Genomic DNA, 14736 nt, shown 5'->3' on the forward strand with positions numbered 1-14736 from the left:
GAAGTAGGCTCCCTGTGGAGCAGAGAGCCCGATGTGGGACTCGATCCCAGGACCCTGGGATCATGACCTGAGCTGAAGGCAGAGGCCCAACCCACTGAGCCACCCAGGTGCCCCCTAAGGCATCATTCTTAATACCATTACCCCTAGAGCCTCCCTCTGCCAGGGGCAGGGTGGCAGACGAAAGAATAGAATTCCTAGGAACAAGATTGCCCCAACCCATAGAATAGTAAACTGTGATCAAAAATGGAACTATACTCCAAGTCTTTTGATGGTTCACCTCCCTAGTAGTAGGGAGAGAATTTAAGGTTGTGTAGTCACTTGAAACTACTACAACCACATTGGAAGCACTAAACTTGGAAAAGTACTTAATAGTTGTTCCCACTAAGCTACTCTTGTACTCCTCTCTCTGCCTCTTGTACACTTAGGTTACCGCATTCGCCTGGGCTCCAGCACTGACAAGAAGGACACAGGCCGGCTCCACGTTGATTTTGCACAGGCTCGAGATGACCTGTATGAGTGGGAATGCAAACAGCGTATGCTCGCAAGGGAGGAGCGCCACCGTAGAAGGATGGAAGAAGAAAGACTGCGCCCGCCATCCCCACCACCAGTGGTCCACTATTCAGATCACGAATGCAGCATTGTTGCTGAAAAACTAAAAGGTACAGAAAACACTTGAGCTTTGTGATTAAAAGAACCCCTTTCTTTGGGGGAAATTTAATAAATATATTTGCATTGTTGGCAGTTATCCTTTGAATTTACCACTAACGAATTCTAAGCATTTCTTGTGTTAGAGTTTTGCAGATAGAGAGGTGTACCTAGTAACTGAAGAAGGAGAAAAATTTGTCCCTCACACCTGTGTCTCTCCTCCTTCACTGCCTCAAGGGATGGCGTTTTTCTCTCTAAACATGAATAGGACAAGATACATTTTTCCCACTTTTCTACATCAGAGAATTTTAGCTGTGATTCATGACTTGGGATCTGTCAGCATCCCATTTCATTGTGGATAACAAGTTAGTTTTGAATGATAAAAGTTGATGTCACCCTGGAAAACTCTGGTAAAAATCCCTTTCCACAGATGAGAAAATGAGGACCCAGAGAGTGGTCACAGTGTCCATTCTTAGATTGCTCAGAGACTTAGTTACCACCAACCAAAAGACGACTTCTTTAATCACTTAAAATGGCCAACTTATTTCATGTGGTGATTGTGGAGACTTCGAGACATTGCCAAATCAGACGGTTCTCCCTTTAGTTTTTGTTCCTGTTTCCCCAGCTTGACTCTCAGAGCCATTATTCTAATTTAACATTAATTGCCCTGCCTGGCCTCCTGTGGTAGTAATTCAAATCCGGTCTTTTTCATTCTCCAAATATGGTTGATTTTATTGGATGAATGCTGGTGTCCTATTGATCTTGTTGATGATACCAACCTGGCTCTAATGGTATGAATTTTCCCTGCTTCTTGTGCTCTAGACTCAGCAAGATGCTGCTAATTCCACTTTCCAAATAGGTCTCATTCACCAAATTTGTTTGCAACATAATAGCCTAAGGGATTCACACATTTTAAGAAATCCTTCATTTAGGGGCACCTGGGTGGCTCAGTGGGTTAAGCCTCTGCCTTCAGCTCAGGTCACAGTCTCAGGGTCCTGGGATCAAGCCCCACATTGGGCTTTCTGCTCAGCAGGGAGCCTGCTCCCCCCCCCCCACCGCCTACTTGTGATCTCTTGATCTCTCTGTCAAATAATAAATAAAAATTTTTTTAAAGATTTTATTTATTTGACAGAGATCACAAGTAGGCAGAGAGGCAGACAGAGAGAGAGAGAGGGAAGCAGGCTCTCTGCTGAGCAGAGAGCCCGATGCGGGGCTCGATCCCAGGACCCTGAGATCATGACCTGAGCCAAAGGCAGAGGCTTTAACCCACTGAGCCACCCAGGCGCCCCAAAATTTTTTTTTAAAAGAAATCCTTCATTTGGATTATTTTGTCTTCTTGTAAGAAAAGAGACATAAAGTAGAGACAGAAACAATGGTACATTCTGAAAAGCTGGAATGGCTGAAAGCATTGGTAAAACGTCAAGTTCATAACACACCAAATAAGTCAATCTGATTTTTTTTTTTAGAGAATGAATGTGATAGTGTGTGGACCTCATGCAAAAAATGAGCAGCAAACATAAAGATTGTATGCAAGTAATGAAATAAAAAGTGGTTTTAAAGGGAAGGCTTACCTCTCATTATATGTCTACACTGAAAAATGGCAAGAGGCAAGAAGTCAAAACCACAGTGAGAGCTATTCCAATGGACATAAGGGTTTCTGGCCAGACAGGGATGTGGAGCCCTAGAACAGGCCTTCAGTGGGATGCTAATGGATCTCTCTCTCAGGAGCCTCTGACAGAATATATAAGTGCCTATCTCAGGAAGCTGGGCCAGAAGCTTTGGGTAAGTTTTGCTACTATTTTAACATCAGGGAACAGCTCCTAACTAGCTGCAGAAATCTACTTGGAGGGTTCCTCAGGCAAGAGAATCAGGATGTGGAGAAATGTAGAAATAGAATGAATTACATCAAAATAGATTGTGACTGGGACTGAGTGAAAAGCCTGGGGCTGTGAACTGAATGCAGGAGTGATGCTATAAAAGGTCAAAAATGTAAGTGTTGATGCCTAAAGAACTACCCGTGTAACTCTTTCTTAAGGCTCCTTCCAACACTGCGATTTTACGGATCCAGTATAAAGTTACTCTCAAATTCAAGCTAACTCAAGACTCAGGTTTACTTTTCCTTATTAAAAAAAAAAAACAGGAATTCATACATTACACACCTGCATACACACACACACAGTCAGAGAGTTTAAGAAATTCTCAATATGTGAAAACACTGATCAGTAAACTTTTACTCTAATCAGTAAACTCTCTGTTAGCAAAGAAAATGTTTTTTAAAGAAGAAGAAACAATTCTCTTTCTGAAAATTCTTCATAGACTGCCACCAGTTTGATGACTTTTGGGGTCTTTCGTCCTTTCAGCTGGCCTGGCTACCTGCTGCCTGTGGGTGCATGCACAGCTCCTCATCCTCCGCAGTTCATTTAACAACCACTTTAACAACCAACGAGCCACGGTGGTCTCCTTGCCAGCCTGTTGGGTAGACAGAGACATGGTTACTTTTGATGATTTAAAAAATCCTCTTTTTTCAGATGATTCCAAATTCTCAGAAGCTGTGCAGACCTTGCTCACCTGGATTGAACGGGGAGAGGTGAACCGTCGCAGCGCCAACAACTTCTACTCTATGATCCAGTCAGCCAACAGCCATGTTCGCCGCCTGGTGAATGAGAAAGCTGCCCATGAGAAAGACATGGAAGAAGCAAAGGAGAAATTCAAGCAGGCCCTTTCTGGAATTCTCATTCAGTGTGAGTAGAAGTCAGAGTTCTGTGGAAGGATGAGAGGGTGCTTCACTTAGACTCCACATTCCCCACGAGGGAACCAGGCCCACAAAGCCATCCTGTGTCGAGGGCCAAGGACCCCTTCTTCACTGCCTTGTGCTCTCCTTAGATTGCCAAATGCCCAAGCTCCAGTTTAATGGGATACATGTGGGCGCCTCCTATATTCATTTTTTTTCTGTTATATCTCCTTCATCTCCTTAGAAACACCAACACCGAACCACGGTCCTGTGCTTTTACTTTTGCTTGTTTTCAAAGTAAGTTATAAGCAGCCTCAGGCCTCAGTGGACAGTTTGGTATTTCACTGCTAAAGTTAGATTACAGCATCAGCATTTATAAGCTCTGTGCTTCAGATTTGCATCATTATCATATTATGTTTTCTCAGATACTACATTTTAGTGAAAGTATAATTATGTTTCCCAGGGTGATTGAATAGAAGCCAAATTTGCTACTTCTACCTGTTGTTTTCACTTTGCTTTCTTCTTCTTCTTCTTCTTTTTTTGGTCTGGATGTTATAGACACTGGGTGGGATGGGAAGCCATCAAAATGGACATTTTCAAAAAGAAGTACTACTCCTGGCAGCTCTTTCTGCCCATGAGTCCTGTCCCTGTACTTGAATAAAACCACCTTTTTGCACAAAAAAAGAAGAAGGAAAAGAACTACTACAAACCTTTACAAGGACTCTTAAATGAGACAGATTAGAAAAATTCTCAACTGATATTTTTAGTTCAACATATTATACAACTATGCACTCTTTTTTTTTTTGAGTAAGGAACTATATTCACCTTAAAAATAAGAGTATAGTTTTATGATTTGGCTTTTAAACAATTAAGGCCCACTCTTCCCATATGTGACTTCCCACACTTGACTCACACATAATTAGGATTAAGGAAGAGTTCTTTCATTTTCCATTTTTATTTTGAAAATATATATGGGCATAGAATCCAGGCAGAGAAAGCACATGTTTTTAGGACTTTAGAAAAAAAGAGCAGCAAGCATCATGGGACTATAAATCCCTAAATCATTCACAGACAGGTTACAATCAGGGCTGTAAAGAAAAAAATAACACCTCTGGATTTTCTTTCACATTTTTTTTTTATTCTTGTAAATGTTGCTTTTCGTTTTTTGTTTTTGTTTTTGTTTTTGTTTTTTAATTTTATTTTTTATAAACATATAATACATTTTTATCCCCAGGGGTACAGGTCTGTGAATTGCCAGGTTTACACACTTCACAGCACTCACCATACACCTCTGGATTTTCTTAGTGTGACTACCCACCAGGAAGAGGCTCTTATCCTTCTGTTTCTCTCCCCCAAAATGTCTTGTCTAAGTTTCCCTTCTCTTGAGCTGGTTAGGTAAAAGCACCAGAGTATTTGTACACATTTTTCCGTTTGACATTTTTTTTTTAAGATTTTATTTATTTGTCAGAGAGAGAGGAGAGCGAGCGAGCACAGGCAGACAGAATGGCAGGCAGAGGCAGAGGGAGAAGCAGGCTCCCCGCCAAGCAAGGAGCCCGATGTGGGACTCGATCCCAGGACGCTGGGATCATGACCTGAGCCGAAGGCAGCTGCTTAACCAACTGAGCCACCCAGGCGTCCCCCGTTTGACATTTTTAGAGAGACTCTGAGAAATATGCTTTAGGACTACACTTGCACAGTATTCTTCCATAAAACTTCTATTTCTCCAGTCAACAAGCCCATCTACGTAGACTTAAAATAGATTCTGTTCATCTTGGGTTCCGATTTGATGCTTCTGGTTCAATATACCTCAGGATAACAATAGGATGGATTCTGTTGAAGTCAAGTATGCAAGCTCATTTTGTTTATAAAAGAAGCCTATGGTCAGAAGGAGCTGGTACAAGTTCGCCGCTCGCTGCCATGCTGTGCTGGGTTATTAGTACTAAATTACATTAGTACTAAGTCACATTCACTGCAACTCTTACCTCACCTGCCTAGATAAATACAGACTGCCTGTATTAAAAATTTAGTCACCATTTCACCCCAAACCTTCTGGAGTTCCCTTTCTTCGTTCTGTATATTGGTATCTCTGCCTTTGAGTCTTCTCTAAGATCATGGTACCCCAATACATGTAACATTTTCTGAGCATAACCATAGCCTACTGGTGTCATACGAGAGATGTAACAAGCCTGATGCTTCTCTTACTTCTTTTCTCCTCTCTTTCGCCAACCCTGGATGATACTCCGACCTGATTCAACTGCTGATCTGACACTGCAGTTGAGCAGATAGTAGCTGTGTACCACTCCGCCTCCAAACAGAAGGCATGGGACCATTTCACAAAAGCCCAGCGTAAAAATATCAGCGTTTGGTGCAAACAAGCTGAGGTTGGTAACTTTTTACTCTGGTAGCCCCTCAGGGGGACAGTTTCTTTCTTTAACAAGTTATTGATTTGGAGTTTAGTCAGAGTTAAATAGTGCCAAGCTCCCATGGTCACAACAAGGCTCTAATGAAACACTAAGATGTGTTCTATAGCCTGTCACTGTGACCAGACCGTGTGCCGCCAAAAGGGTAATAAATGTGCATGTGTTGTCTTGAATGCATTCTGCTAGATGAAAACCTGAGTGGTGAAAATGTAGCTGTGATAATTGTAAGTTTACTTCTCCAAGCTAGCTAGTCTTGAGTACAGTGATAATTACTAACCCGTGTGTCTAGTGTTAGAAATATTAGGGCTGTCTTACATTTATTAGAGCATCTTGAAAGTCCACGCTGGTGTTACATTGGAACGTTGAAATTTCTGTGCCTCTTTGATCAAATCCACTCAGCCATCTTTACAGGTGGCAGCTTTAAAGGTAACAGAGGACTCTGATTTCAGATTAAGGTTGACACCTAGCTCTGCACTTGTGCTCTGGTGCCTTTTAGCACGGAATATGTCTGATGTGATTAGGTTGCTATCCTGAGTCCAAGATTTAAAACCAAGATGGGAGGTTTGTTTTCACAGATCTACCTTTGGAATGGTGTTACCTATACTTCAAGGTCTTCTGTTCCTGTGGGCAGCTTCCTTACCCAGCCCCTGACACTTTTGATCTGTGTGTGCAGCAGCTTTTTCAACTTTGCTTCTGAGTCCTCTTTGCTAGTGTGGTAGCAGGTTGTCATATTCCTTAACATTTATATAGCATTTGTAAGGCATTTACATTTTATAAAGCACTTTCACATTGTTTGTCTCACTTATGTGAGCTTCCAGTAGATGTGGTGTAGTGGAAAGAACACTGGATCTGGAGTCAGAGAATCTCGATCACAGCTGTGACACATTGCAGCTCTGACATTTTTGGTCTCTGTTTCTTCACCTGTAAATTGGAGATATAATGAAACCAGTCATGTGGGATTAAATGAGAAAAGAGATATGTAGAGTTTGAAAAATGTAAATGCCATATAAATGACAAATAGTAATATTTCAGTTTATCATTCTCAACTCCACAAGGGATAATAACTAGATATGATAGCCATGGTTTACACGTGAAAAAACTGAGACACAGAAATGTTAAGGGATGTACTCAGATTATACAGTTAGTAAGTGATCAGTTCAAAACTAGAAATTCTTCTCGGAGTGTTGATGTAAACTGTCTTGTGCTCTTGAGTGAGTCATTTAATCTTTGTGGACCTCAATTTCCTAACCTATAAAATGAAGATAGCAATCTATTCTTTCTGTCCTTCATGAGAATACATGGCATAGTTTGTGTGGCAACAATTTGAAAACTGTGAAGAGCATTTAGAGGAAAATAAGCCAAACCATGTTCATAAACTGATAGCTTCTGAGCCATCAGTTCTGGCTCAGCAAAGGGACCTGGGAGTCACTGAAGAAAACTCCCTGAAGACATCAGCCCAATAGATAAATAGAATAATACAAAGCTCATGATATTTTAAATTATTTTTTTAAAAGATTTTATTTATTTATTTGATAGACAGAGATCACAAGCAGGCAGAGAGGCAGGCAGAGAGAGGAAGGAAAGCAGGCTCCCCACTGAGCAGAGAGCCCAATGCGGGGCTCTATCCCAGGACTCTGGGACCATAACCTGAGCCGAAGGCAGAGGCTTTAACCCACTGAGCCACCCAGGCGCCCCTTAAATTATTTTTAAAAAGAGAATTAGGAACAAAACAGGGAGCTATTGTCTTATAGTAGCACAAGATGATTTCAGAATCCTAGGGCTACCTGACTTTGTTGAGCCTCAACAAACAAAATTCAACATTTCAATTCAAAAGTTAACTGAAGCACATTCTCTGTCTGAGGCATCATGACAGGCAATTCAGGACGAGATGGTCTTTGCCTTCAGGGAGCTAGGAAGGTAAAGAAAGTGATCAAGGGTGGGGAGTGGAGTTTAATACCCTAAACTGAAAATATCCACTCTTTAGTCTGAGCAGTTCAGAAGAATAAAGTTTGAGGGAGAATGCTCAATATGTCTTATAATTGTAGAAAAGCAGTTTTAAGTCTCTACTTTTCTTCAATGTATATACACATGTATCCATTCTCAGGGTGGGAAAAAGCTGTCTGAACTGCCCCCCTTCCCAGTGGAAAGCCCTGCCAGTATAAAAATGTCTTTTCATAGGAGGAAGGGAACCTCTGGTTTGAGCACTGACTTGTCCAGACCACAGCCCTTCTATAAATGACTTTGCAATAAAATATTTCCATGAATATTATTTATCAAGGCTCTCTGTAGAGAAGTATAGTTCTATCAAGCCTGCCTCTCTGGTGGGTACATGAGTTTAATTATCTTCTCAGCAAAGATAGCCTATAAGCCGGACATTTCTCTGGCCTGTAGAGGAGAGCTATCTACCCTATCACCTAATATTGTGGCAGAGCTTCCTTGATAGAGTGATGAGGATAAAGCACATGGCTAGCATGACTGTTAAGAGCTACATGTTTCATAATGTATTTTGTAGACTTTGTAGAAACCCAGAAAAATGCTTCCTGCCTATTGGATTGGACTAAATTAAGGCCTACCTTGAATACCTCAACCTTGATCAGTAAAACTACTGAAAGTGGAACATAGCTCATGACCTTCCTCTGGCATTGCATTTCCCAAACCTAAAAAAGACCTCTTCTACTTTACATCTTTAAATCATGGCTTTTTTTAAACCTCTGCATACTTTAACTTGATAATAGGAAACTCTAGAAAGTGACTGTCATCCTCTTAAATTGGGGCTGTCTCTGAGCACCCCACTGAGAACCAGAGCATCTCAGTGGCTTAAACCAACTAGACCGGCTTTTTCTTGGCCTGTGGTTCAAAGCTATAATTCCTAAGCCAGAGGTTTCATTAAGGTGAAAGTTTCTGACATTGAGCCTTTTTCGCCAGTTGCCTTTGAGAATGACCTAGCCAGTACCCTCCTCATGTCACAAAGCACCTGTTCCTTGTCTTATTTTCATCCTACCAGCAGCCAACAGTGTCTTACTCTGCTGAGAGTGGGGTTGTTAAGAAGGGAAAGTCCCCACCTTCAGGGAGCTCAGTCTCTCGCCTCCACCTCAGTAACATATGCTGGACATACTAGTTTGCTAATAAATCTTTCATTGGTTTACTTTCCTGATTTATATGTGTGTGAGGCTCCTACTGATAAAATTGAAAAGGGTAATAAGAGAAAACTAAAGTTCCTCTTTACTAAAAATTCGTATCTACAATTACTTTACAGACAGCTCTCTCTACTGTAGAAACTCTTTTTCTATAGAACTGTTTAAAACCTTGTGTTTCTCTCACTGAGAAGCTGGCCTAGATTAGACGCTAAACCTTGGATGATATATAGAAACTAGAGCCGTAGCAGTAGGCACTAGAACAGACCCACTTGCATCCTCCCCACTATGAGATTTTATACCATCAGGCCAGAGGAAAAGGGACTTGACAATTGCTAGCATTCTTGTAAAATGAGATACCGTGATTGCTAAAATAACTTTCTCTCTAGATTTCTAAGTCTACCATTCCAAACTCTGAAGAACTGTTTGCAGACAGATTGTTCAAGTTATCCCGCATACCCTTGTTTTAGGACCCATGTATTCTAATACTAGCTGTTAGCTTTCAGGCATCAGAACACCTATTAACACAGTTTGGATCAACCTAATTTTTATTTCCATGTGTATCATACAATGGGCATTAGGAACTTGTGTTTGTGCTTTGCTTCATTGTACTGAATGATAGCTCAGATTCAAATTTCTACGTAAGTCTAGAAACTATCTGTTCCTTTCCATTCCTTCATCTGACCCCTTCCTCACCAAGTATCTTGTTAATGTTGAAAGTCTAGGTAAGTACAGTTTTGTTACACTATTAAAAAGGAACTTTGCTTTACTGATAACCTTGTTACTATCCTAACAGGTGAGTAAGATGAATTTAAGTTCACATAACTTCTGCGGAACTATAGAATTAGATATTTAATGTACAATGATTGAAATTTGCTTACTTTATCATAAATTTTAAATGTCAGCTGGTACAAAGGTGATTCTTTCTGTGCATTTCCCTCTGTCTCCAATTTCAGTTTAATTCTATGTTAAAGTTCTTTCCCCTCCATTGTGGAGCAGTTTGTGAATTTCTAAGTGTCAGAAAAAGTTATCATTAAAACAGACTCAAAGTCATCATGATGCATTTATAGAAATCACTAACAGTTTGCTGTTCAAATGAAAAATATCATAGGTTAACTGTGGTCGGGAGAATGGAATAGAAACTTGAAGAGTGCTATCTTTCCTTTTTCAATACAGTCTCTCAGTGGCACGGCCCAGTCAATTTCAGGTGGAGATTTATAAATGAAAACGTCCAGAAAATGTTTATGCCTGCCATTGCCACTCTTTTGGTTTCAGTCCTAGATCCAAATGTCAGGCTAGGAAAGGGGGCAAATCTGGGAGACAGCTAGTTCCCTTGCTGCTTGCACTTCAGTGGCTCAGAGTTCCCCTCCTGGTAGAATGTCTTCCTTGGGGAAATTACCCTAAGGATTTACCTTTTAGTCCTTCACTCTGAAGGTATTTGTTAGGGTTTGCTCCCCAAAATAGAGCTTTCTTGACACAACCAGAGACACAGAAATAGGTATCTTAGATATCAAGTGCTTTAAAGGTAAGGCTTTCATAGAATTAAAAACGTACTTGCTTTACTTAGGGGTACTGTCATTTGCTATATGCTCCTCATGAGTTTGCCTTGCTATGATACCCTATAACCTCTGATGTTCTCTTTGCCTTTATCCTATTCACGTGTCTTTCTATTGGATATTTATAAGAGAGTAACAGTACAGGGCTTAGTTTCTTTGTAGCTAAGGGGGACTGCCTGATGGTTAGTTGGCAGTCTCTAAGCTCCACCACTTTGCATGCCTGACTGAACAATGGAGAACAAGGTCCCCTTAGTTTTTCTTACCCTCATTTCAGTATCAGCTAAAGTAATTGGTAACTCTTGTTCCTGAGGTATTTTCAGGCATTGACGTAAAATTTACCCATAGGTCTTTCTGTTTCTGGAGATTTTTTGAAAGACCATGAAAAGACCTCTAGATAAGCTGCATTACTTAGTTATTGAACTTTTTATACTTCTCAGAAGAAATTATGCTTTCTTGCCCAGCTGGAAGCAGAAAGATGTTTTGTAGGGCTGAGCAGCTACCGGGCATGTCTTATCTCTCAGCTAGATCTTCCTGCCCAGGGACATTTCCCTAGAAGGAACATAGTTTACTCTGCTGAGAAGCACAGTAACTTTCCCAGAGTCAGATGACATGTTTGTGAATTGAGAATCAGTCTCTGCTTACACCCTCTGACAGGCTACATTTTTGTTAGGCAACTAGGAGAGCCACAACTTTTCCTGATGCCACAAGTTGTACAATATTCGAATTTGCCAGTGTCAAACCTCATTATAATCACCTTGCCAGTAACTGTTCTTTGATGATAACTGAAACCCAGACTCCTGAGACAGAATGAATTCTTAAAAATGAGCAATTCCTTTCTTCTCTATGCAATGAGTTTGAATAAGACATAGCAAATCTCTCTCTTGACACAGCCCTTTAAAGTTCATTTTTCTCAAGCAAGTCACTGTTTTCTTCTATTTTAAGTAATGCCCCTGTAGCACATGAGAGATGCTATGTTAGTAGTTCTATTTTCTATTATTTCTGTTTTTCTATTACCTCTTAACTACCTGTAAAAATACTGAGTACCTTGTGTTTTTAAAAGGGACTTTATCTGTAGTGAAAACTTACCTTGATATAGAAATTATCATTTTTTCCAGTAAGAGGCATAAGAAAGGAGAATATTAGTTGAGATACTGATTAACTATAGCATTAATTATTAAGAAATCCATTTGAAATATTTATAATCCCCCTAAATGGAGGCAGTTTTCACCAGACAGTGTTGGATATTTCCTGTATTATGGCCCAACTGGGGCTAACGTAGGCAGAGAATTCTGAGCTCAGTGCTGAGAAGCCTCTGACAGGCATTAAGTGGTCTCTAAATGGTTGCAAAGTGCTCTAAAATGCACAGTTTTCATGCTGACTTTTTAAAAGTGGCTTTTCCAGTGTGATCTCCGTCATTTCCAAAAAGTTCTTCATGCCTACGTGAAGATCTGTGTTTATAGCTGGTAGCACTTCCCTCCAGCCTAAGGAACTTTCTTCCACACTTCTTATAGTGTACATCTTTGGATGACAAATTCTTGCATTTACATTGTCTGAAAATAGATTTAATTCATCTTCATTCTTCAAAGAATTTTCCTCTGCATATAGAATTCTGAATAAAGAGATATTTTTATTTCTTCCTGCACTTTAAAGATAATGTTCTCCTGACTTCTGGCCTATATTGTTTCTGAAAGAAATCAAAGTATTCAGATTGTCTCCTTGTATATAATATGTCTTTTTTTTTTCTGGATGCTTTTAAGAGTTCCTCTGTTCTTCCAGTTTTACTGAGAGTAGAACTGACATATTGTACTGTATAAGTTTAAGATACACAGCATTATCATTTGACCTACATGGATTGTGAAATGATTATCACAGTGAGTTTAGCTAACTAAAAAGTTAGAGTTTCTCTTAATGTTTTAGTTTGTGGCAATTTGACTATGATGTTCTTAGACATACCTTTTTCACACATCTCCTGCTTGGGGTTCCCTGAGCTCTTCAAATATATAGGTTAATGTCTTTCATCAAAGTTGAGACATCTTCAACTATTTTTTCTTCAAGTATCTTGAATCATTTCATCTCTCCACTCTGTGATTCCAGTTAGTTTCTCTGTTCTTCAGATTGGATAAATGTGTATTGTTCTCTCTTTAAGTTCTCTCTTTGTTCTGCCATCTCTATTGTAAAGTTAGGCTCAGCCAGTTATTTTTATTTTGGATATTATATTTTCAGTTTTAGAATTTTCAGTTGGTTCTTTTTTAAAGTTTCTGTTTCTCTGCCAAGATTTCCTATCTTTTCATTCATTATGAGCATGTTTCCTTTCTATCATTGAGATAGTTTTAATAGCTGCTTTAACTCCTTGTCTGCTAACTCCCATATCTGGTTCATTTCAAGTTTTATTTCTGTTGATAATCTTTTCTCTTAAAGGTGGGTCATCTCATCTTAGTTGTTCATAAATCAAGTAATTTGGGGCTTTGCCTGCATTTTTTGAATATTTTTCTTTTAAGGCTCTGGTTATATTCTGTTATGTTCATTTTGTTATATTCTTCCAAAGAAGATTGACTTCAGTTTCTTTTGTTTTAATGGTCAATTTACTTAATCGAATTTAAGCTGGAAATTATCTCTCTTAGCAGCTCAAATCTAGGTTCAGTTTTTTTAGACTTAGCTGTTTTGTTTGGAATCTGTCCTGTGCTTCCATGGTTCAAGCGTCATGCAGAAATTTGAGCAGCTATTACAGGCAGAATTTGGATCTCTCTCTCTTTGGCTGTGTCCTTTCTGGGATCCCTTCCTCACTTTCCTGTGGCTATCTTGATTTCTTTAAGACATAAAGACAGGGTTTCCTGTTAAAAGTGTGGCCACCCCGTGAGCTGCTAACTGTTGTCTGCTGTCAGACTAAAAGGCTCTTAAAAAACTGAGAGACCCACATCCTTCTTCCAAGTGTCAGCCATTCTTTAGGATATGCCTGCTTTCGTTCGCTCCCCAGGGCCATCAAGTAGTTAGGGGTTTGGCTTGGTTTGATTTTGTGTCTTGTTCAGAGTATAGTTACTATCCCTGGAAAAGTTCATCTGATAGAAGTTCACCCCTGACAGCTCATTTTTGATGTTAACTTCTAAACCTGCAAAAGTTAGATTAAGAGTTCTGTTAAGTCTGTAAGTAGAGAGGGAAGAGGATGGAGATGCAAAAATGTTTTTAAATATATTTATTTATTTGACATAGGGAGGGATTAAAATTAGGCAGAGAGGCAGACAGAGAGAGGGGGAAAGCAGGCTCCCCGCTGGGCAGGGAGCCCGATATGGAGCTCGATCCCAGGACCCTGAGATCATGACCCAAGCTGAAGGCAGAGGCTTAACCCACTGAGCCACCCAGGTGCCCCTGGAGATGCAAAATTAAAGAATTTGATATGGGAAGGTGAAAATGGTAGAACCCTTCAAGGAAAGTCCAGAAATCCACTTAAGAGGTGAGAGGCCTTTCATGACCAATAGTACTTTCTAATATAGGAGGAATATAAGAATCATCAACTGCCAGAGCTCTGGATATGGAAAGAATGCCTTATGGAAGACAGAATGTGCAAAGTCTGCTTTGTCTTTCAAGACAGTTTCAGCCCCAGTGTGCCCCTTTGTTCTTGCCTTGGGAGTACTCTGAAGTTTTTTCATATGTCAAAAAACCCTGCTTCATCTTCTCCTTAACTCTGTTCATTTCTTCAATATTTTCAAAGCTTCCCCACTAACAAAGCATAACTTTTAACCTTAGGAAATTCGCAACATACATAATGATGAATTAATGGGAATCAGACGAGAAGAAGAAATGGAAATGTCCGATGAGGAAATAGAAGAAACCACAGAAACAAAAGAAACTGAGGAATCAGGTAAAGATAATTCTGCTTTGTTTCATTTAATTAGCACCTACTTGTAGGGATGATATTTTAAAACTTCTAACATCCAGTAAGGTATGGACACAAAACCATCAGCCTGGAACCAGCTAGAAACAATTGGTAAAGCCATAGAAGTACACAGTGGTTGAATATCAACCCTGTGGCTAAGGATCTTTTTATTCACTCCCATCTTCTATTACAGTCCCAAATTAAAAGTGGACTGTCTTCTCTTAGGAAGGCTAGACATTTAAGCAGCACTTGATTTGGATTTATTAATAATATGTTCTATGGTAGAAATCATAAGAGAGCTTACACATAAATAGACAACTAGCCAGACACGTTAAAAAGTAGTTAGATCCCTACATCATATATATACCTTACACCAGTA

The 14736-nt window shown here is 39.8% G+C and overlaps 1 protein-coding gene across 9 annotated transcripts in view; it reads left to right on the top strand.

The window, feature by feature from the left end:
• The window catches only part of ENOX2 (ecto-NOX disulfide-thiol exchanger 2), a 266320-nt gene that overhangs the window by 228058 nt on the left and 23526 nt on the right, over positions 1–14736 (top strand). For all 9 annotated transcript variants that reach the window (XM_047715861.1, XM_047715860.1, XM_047715859.1 and 6 more), the window contains 4 exons: positions 426–659; positions 3174–3386; positions 5651–5757; positions 14228–14342. In XM_047715861.1, coding sequence (XP_047571817.1) covers positions 426–659; positions 3174–3386; positions 5651–5757; positions 14228–14342 — 669 coding nt within the window. The remainder of the gene's footprint in view (positions 1–425; positions 660–3173; positions 3387–5650; positions 5758–14227; positions 14343–14736) is intronic.

The sequence above is a fragment of the Lutra lutra genome, chromosome X (assembly GCF_902655055.1).
Source record: "Lutra lutra chromosome X, mLutLut1.2, whole genome shotgun sequence".
NCBI lineage: Eukaryota > Metazoa > Chordata > Mammalia > Carnivora > Mustelidae > Lutra > Lutra lutra.